General features: G+C 39.2%; 1 protein-coding gene across 7 annotated transcripts in view; it reads right to left on the bottom strand.

Moving 5' to 3' along the window:
• Positions 1–386: 386 nt before the first annotated feature.
• LOC117291436 (myosin-IIIb-like) overlaps positions 387–7,319 on the bottom strand; it is a 64,736-nt gene continuing 57,803 nt past the window's right edge. For 6 of the 7 annotated variants that reach the window (XM_033773113.1, XM_033773119.1, XM_033773116.1 and 3 more), the window contains 3 exons: positions 7,112–7,217; positions 4,810–6,002; positions 387–2,100 (listed from right to left, as the gene is read on the bottom strand). In XM_033773113.1, coding sequence (XP_033629004.1) covers positions 1,989–2,100; positions 4,810–6,002; positions 7,112–7,217 — 1,411 coding nt within the window. In that variant the 3' untranslated portion in view covers positions 387–1,988. The remainder of the gene's footprint in view (positions 2,101–4,809; positions 6,003–7,111; positions 7,218–7,319) is intronic. The other variant, XM_033773120.1, reaches the window with a different exon arrangement.

The following is a 7,319-nucleotide window of genomic DNA, read 5'->3' as shown; positions in this document are numbered from 1 at the left end:
TATCTGGAATTTGTATACTGCAAAATTGAAGACACTTTTTGCAACTGAACTAAAAAATATATTTGGTATTTATATATACACGCATACACTGATACAAAATTAACTATAAAATTAGTATATGTTTAATTAAAGAGAAAGAAAATAGATTACTTATCCCCAATACAACGGGTTCTATAACAAGAGTGGAGTGTTTTGTTAAAGACACTGGACACGTTTTGTAATTACTCAATATAAATACATGTATTAGCATAACAACTTACACGGTAACAAGCAATGGAGAGCTTTTGATAGTATAACACATTGCGAGAAACGCCTCCCTCTTCGAGAAAGAGATATTTTCTCACTCAAACATTTCAATCTAAGAATCTGGCATCTGAAAGCACACAACTTTGTGCAACAAGGGTGTTTTCTTTCTTTATTTTCTAACTGGCAACTTTGATGAAATGACCAATTGAGCCGAAATATTCATACTCAAGTTTGTTTAATAGTTTATGCACATGTTGGGATACACCCAGTGAGAATACTGGTCTTTGACAATTACCAAACGTGTCCAGTGCCTTTATATGAATTATCGAAGGGTACTAGTTCTGCATAAGTCAGTTTATGTTAACGATAAATTTGGAATACTGTGATGTGCAGTCAATCATGTTGACTATCAAAGCCCACGTTTGTTTTTATATGTGACGAAAAAGCAGTAAACAAACTGTGAATAAATAGATTTGTAAAGTGCACAAATAAAACTATGGAGTGACATTAGCAAAGAACTTGTTGTGAATAATTTTCATGACGAGTTTATCATGACGAATTTCTTTACAAGATTTGCAAAATTGTGGTCCCAACTCGTAAAAAGTTAATAATGCCACTTACTAATACCAAACAGCAGCATCATGGTTAAAACAAAGCCAACTGGTAATAAAATGCTCCCAAGTATGAAAATCTTCACAAATCGGGTATCGCAAACTTTGTGAGCTTCCTCGATAAATACAAACAACATTCATGACTTTCGAATAGTAAAATATAACATGCCTCCTTTTGAAGGAGACATAGATTTGACACTTGAGTATTGTATTGCTTGAGTCAAAGGCGATTTGATAGAAAACAAGCCAATTTATTGCAAAGACTCTTAACAACTTCAATAATCCATAAACCGTTATTTAACTACGTATTTCTGATGACAGGTTGCGTCTCAATGGGTGAAGCAAGGTCATTAGCCAGTGCTCTCTTAATTCTCGAAGGTTTTAGGTTCGAATCCCTAGAGGGTGCTGGATGATATCTCACAAAAGTTGTGGGTTTGAATCCATAAAGATTGCTGGTTAATATACCTAAATGTTGTGGGTTTGATTTCTCAAAGGTTATGGGTTCGAACCCATAATATGTTGCTGAATCATCGCCCTTAAGGTTGAGGGTTCAAATCATTAAGCTATCAAAACTACTGCTATTTTAAGTTTGTTGGCTCGATTCCCTGTAAGTTGCTGGTTCATATCTTCAAAGCCTGTGGGTTCGAATCCCTAAGGTGGGTCAAAATCCTTTCAGCTGTAGGTTCAAATCCCACTGATTGCAGTTCAAATCCTCAAAGCCTGTGGTTTTGAATCCCTAAGGTTGTGAGTTCGAATCCTTAAAGATTGCTGTTTCATATTTTTCCAAAAGGTTGTGATTGAATCAGAAAAGACTGTGGGTCAAAATCCAATAAGCTGTAGGTTCGAATCACACTGATTGCAGTTTTAAATCCTCAAAGCCTGTGGGTTCAGATCACAACGGTTGGGGTTCGAATCCCTAAAGATTGCTGTTTCATATTCCAAAAAGTTTTGATTGAATCATCAAGGGTTGTGGGTCAAAATCCTTTCAGCTGTAGGTTTGAATCCCACTGATTGCTATTTGAAATCCTCAAAGCCTGTGAGTTTGAATCCCAAAGGTTGTGGGTTCGAATCCCAACTGGTTTTGGGTTCAAAGGATCGACAGTTCGATGCTCCTTTTCCATTTGAAGGATTTCAAGACATCAGGATAGCTCTCTGGGTTGACTTGCGGAGCAACACTTTGACATCAAATGTGCCATCATTGGACACAAGGATTTCCTTACGCTTGCTCTGTCCTGTTGAAGTTCTGAGCACGAAAAAAACAATCAAACAAACAAACATTATTATAATATGTCCAAAGGTGAGAGTAATTGATCATCAATGATGAGAAAAAAAGTCTGAAACTAGAAATCAGGACACAATGTCAGGGCTCTGCTTACCGCTGAATTCTGTGCTTACGATCGCCATTTTCCACTTACCAGGGGTGAGAGTCATTACTAACGAAAAAGTCTGAAACTTGGATACAAATTCAAAGGTATGTTGAAATATTGGCATTTCTACTATTTGGTAACCCCTGGGGTTATAGATTTCATAGAGCTTTTGGAAACAGTATCCAAAGCACTAGAGGAGTAGACCAATGAGCAGGATTTCTTTATTAGTGGACACAAATATTGTCTGATTTTCTTCACCAGGCCGACATAAAAAGACTGAATTCAGCCAAAAGACTGAACAATCTCATCCCTGACAAAGAATTCCTAGTTATTTCCCATCCTGTTTACAATAAAACTATTTCTCTGAAGGATTGGGTGCTGATATGAACATTCAGATCAGTGAGCCGAAGGTTGGGGATGGGACAGTCCTATACTTCGCCTTAAGCCACTTTCACATGATAGCAATTTAGCTAAGCCTTGCTAAATTGCAGCAAGGTTGGACAATTTTACAAATTAATGTACCTTTTGTGAAAAGACAACAATCTTTGCAGGACAAACACTACTGGTTTGCTAAAGTCCTTTTCACACGATGGTAATTTAGCAGGGGTCCCTTGCTTAATTTTAGCATAGTTGTGTGAAGGTTTACAAATTGCACTTTTTGTGAAGGGCAACAATGTAGTATGGTCCACAGTCCCAATAGTGAAATCTCATATTTGCCCTCCTTTATGGACAGTATAAACCTTGTTGTCCTTTAACACAGGTGCAGTTTTGCAACCATGCTAAAATTAAGCAACAGACCCTTGCTAAACTGCTGTCGTGTAAAAAGGATTTAAGAGACACCAACAACTCTTTTCAGACCCAACACTCCCACAAAAGAGATTTAATACATAGCTGTACCCACAAATTTACAATTTTTTTAAAGTATCTTCTTACTACTAATTTCCGTTTGACTTGTTGTAGGGCCATGTCATGACATAGTGTCACAGTGCATTGACTCAGGCACCCTCATCCCGCTCCAGGCAATAGCCAAATCTCTGATCAGCCGACCATGTTATGATTCCACTGCAAATCAGAAATCGCCGGGTTCTTTGTTTTGCGATATCTTTTTGTCTTAACGAAGTGCCTTGGGGGGTGGGGGGGGGGGGTGTAGTATTCGCTTCAGAGAACAGATAGTTGATTTTCCATTCATTCTCTGGATTGTTGTGAGGCGTATTCTGAATATCAACACAGATGACTGGTTAAGATGATGTAATAAATGTCAACATGCTTCTTCATGGCCACAAAAAACAAAATAACTGATGCGAAAAAGTGACCTGCAAAATTCTGTAGCACAGAGGTCTTGTACTTATGTTACAATACTTCTATTGTGAAATAATTTTAAGCAGATATGATCAATATAATTATGTCACCGGGGAAATATTAATGATTTTGACGGGAATAGACTCCCTGTTTTTTTTATCAGAAAGGACTTTTTGTGAAGTTTGGTGTCAATGTTTAGCTGATTCAAGTGAATTGTGTATGGCACAAATTTAATCAATTTATTTAAAAAAAAAACGTTTAAAGGCAGGGGACACTATTGGTAATTACTCAAAATAATTATTATCATAAAACCTTTCTTGATTACAAGTAATGGGGAGAGGTTGATAGGATAAAACATTGTGAGAAACAGCTCCCTCTGAAGCAACGTAGTTTTCGAGAAAGAAGTAATTTTCCACAAATTTGATTTCAAGACCTCAGATTTAGAATTTGAGGTCCCGAAATCTTCGTGTGACAAGGGTGTTTTTTCTTTCATTGATACCTCGCAACTCCGACCACCAATTGAGCTCAAATTTTCACAGTTTTGTTATTTTATGCATATGTTGAGATACACCAAGTGAGAAGACCAGTCTTTGAGAATTACCAATAGTGTCTCTGGTCTTTAAGTTGGGTGACCCATTCAGCACAGCTTCCATTTGGGGTTCTCACGTTATATAAAATAAAACCCTGACAGCGACAAGATTTTGGCAGAAAGGGCACAGAAGCCAAATAAAACCCAGTATACCTGTTCATGATTGTTGTGTTGCTATTCAGCCTTTGAGAAAGACTCTGCTACTACTCTTTAATACTCTTTTAAATACTCTTTTGTTAATCTCGGTCAGCTTGAAATGGGTTGTCTCTGTCCCTAGTTCCCTGCTCTTCCCTCTCCCACCCTGTTTCCTGTCTGTCCTTTCCCAATCTACCATACTCTCTCATCTATTCTTCACATGTTTCTTGTTGTATCCAAACCTTATGTCAGTCTTCTTCATTCAGGACCAGTGCTTTAGTTGCCATTATTTAGCATGTATGCCTTCATGTAGTTCTGCTCATACATACTTTTCCTATTACTATAATCTTATTTGCAATTACAGGTATTGCTATTGTTCTTTGTGAAATGGCCGAATAAATAATAATAATAATAGTCAAAACATCCGGCCATTACCTACATGTATTGTCAGTATTTATATCATAGTTCCTTTTTAGTTGGCAAGCAGTTTGCAACCGCTATGTCTATTTTCTCAACCTCTATAAAAAGACGCCTTTGAAAAAAAAAATATACATATATTTACATTTTGTTTTTCTGCTCCTTGTCACTGCTTTTGTCTTCATCCTCGGCAAATGACACGAGTTTAGTCCTCAGGGAATTTTGGCTGTTTACCAAGGAATTCTTAGGGTCACTGACTGTGTTATTGCTAGCGTTACCATTGATAAAGACTGGCTGTGCACTATCAGTCACTTGTGTTTTCTCCTGCAGTTGCTGTTGCTGTTTTTGCTGCAGTAACTTGGTGTCTATCTGGTTCTCCTGCTGGTGTGTGTTAGTCAGTTGCTGCTGTGATGGGTTGGGTTGCTGCAGCGCTGGTTGCTGCCGGGCAGGTTGCTGCTGCGCAGGTTTTGGCGGCTGCGCTGATTGCTGCTGTGCTGGGTTTGGAAGTTGCTGCTGCGCTGGTTGCTGGTGCGCTGGATTTGTCGGCTGCACAGGGTTTGCTAGGTTTGGTAACTGCTGCACTGGTTGCTGTTGCGCTGGTTGCTGTTGCACCGGTTGCTGCTGTGCTTCTTTTGGCTGCTGCGCTAAATGCTGCTGTGCTGGGTTTGGAAATTGCTGCGCTGGTTGCTGCTGCGCTAGCTGCTGCACTGGTTGCTGCTGCACTAGGTTTGGTAGCTGCACAAGGTTTGCTAGGTTTGGTAACTGCTGCACTGGTTGCTGTTGCACTGGTTGCTGTTGCACCGGTTGCTGCTGTGCTTCTTTTGGCTGCTGCGCTGGGTTTGGAAATTGCCGCGCTGGTTGCCGCTGTGCTGGGTTTGGTAGCTGCATTGGTTGCCAATGCACTGGTCGCCAATGCGCTGGTTGCTGGTGCGCTGGTTGCTGTTGCGCTGGTAACTGCTGCGCTGGTTGCTGGTGCGCTGGTTGCTGCTGCGGGTTATACCGAGGGTGCTTACTCAACTCTTTCTCTTTAGCATGTAAGAGCGGGTGCATGTTAGTAGGAGGTTTCTGGGGTGACTGTCTGTGCTGGGTGGGATATGCGTGATGCTGGATACTAGACTGCGCCTCCTGCTGCTGTGGCTGATTCAGCTTTACTGACCTCACATGTTCATTATCGTTGTGGTGCTCTGTGTCGTCACTCTCATGACCAAACATTCTGTGTACGCTGCCAGTGCTTAGGGAATCTCCACCATTGGATTGTTGAGATGATGAAAACTTCACCCTGTCTGTTGGATTTGCATTCATATCTACATGATTTGATGCTCCATGCCTTGGGGATTGCTGCCAACGAAAAAATAAAAAGGAAATGTTGGACGAGTCTTCAAATATATCTTCTATGAGAAAACTACTATTTGTAAAATCAAGTATTTAATATCCAACTTACATCAACTGTAAAATCGAAGAATAACCCTTGCTTTACATAGTGATGAGTATTTTACTATTTGTAATGGATTATGATAAATCAAACTTATTGCCTGACTAAACATTTCATCAAGTGGGAAAAAATAACCAATTTTAAAGTGGTAAAAATGGCGAATCCAAGACAAAACAAGAGAGTAACACTAACAATCAATACACATAAATACACACCATTATAAAATATGACAGTTATGTACTTGCTGACTGATAAGAAAAACACACAACAATGGAAAATATTTCATTAAAAATTCCCCTATAAGAGCATATAACCAGGCTCAATTTGAAGATAAACAATCAGTAGCAAAATAACAAAATTAAAAGTATATTCCAATGTACAAAATGCACTCAAGAATCAGACCACAGTTGCGTATTATTGGTTTAAAAACAATAGTTTACAAATAATTGCCAGTTAAAAACACATAACTACAATTCTTCTGCTCAGTACTATAAGGTCAATTTGTAAGGACTTCTGAAATTGCTCTTGGTAAAGTGGGTTTAGATGGGAATATAGTGTTAAAAAAGGTAAGCACTAGCATTTTGCTTAGCACACTGCTAGTAGCATTTAGTAGTAAATCAATCAAAAAATCAGTATACATCACGTGTCAAACTGAAATTTTCAGCTCAGCAGAATTATTCTGCTCTAAGCAGTTTTGGCCACCTATAGCAGTTCTGGACCCCCCCCCCCCAAGAGCACAACAAAAACAACACCAAAGCAAAAAAAACATCAAGTGTTCCGCATCATTAGACACCCATCACAAAAACAGCATACATCACGTGTCATACTGAAATTTTCTGCTTAGCAGAATTCTTCTGCTCTATGCAATTTTGATTGCTTAAAGAAATTCTGTAAAACTACCCCTAAGGCATGACACCCAAGCAAAAACCCCATCAAGTGTTGCCGATCATTTTCTGTGATTACCGCTGATGCGGAATGAAATCTCATCTCTTAATCACGTAGCACCTTCTCCTACCTGTTTCCATTGTAGGTGAGACGCTTCATGTGGTGGACTATCTACCACAATCTCATCTGTGTCATGGTAACCGAACCCGTGGAGAAAACCCCGTGCGGGGGAATCACTGTAAAAAAAAAAGTAAAGGTAACTTCTTATGGTTTTATGCGAATTAAAGCAGCCTGGAAGCCGAAACGAATTCAAATTTACAAAACTGTGAAAAATGCTA

Source organism: Asterias rubens, chromosome 6 (genome assembly GCF_902459465.1).
Source record: "Asterias rubens chromosome 6, eAstRub1.3, whole genome shotgun sequence".
Taxonomy (NCBI): domain Eukaryota; kingdom Metazoa; phylum Echinodermata; class Asteroidea; order Forcipulatida; family Asteriidae; genus Asterias; species Asterias rubens.
Note: the sequence above shows the minus strand (reverse complement) of the source record. Positions and strands in the feature narration are given on the sequence as shown.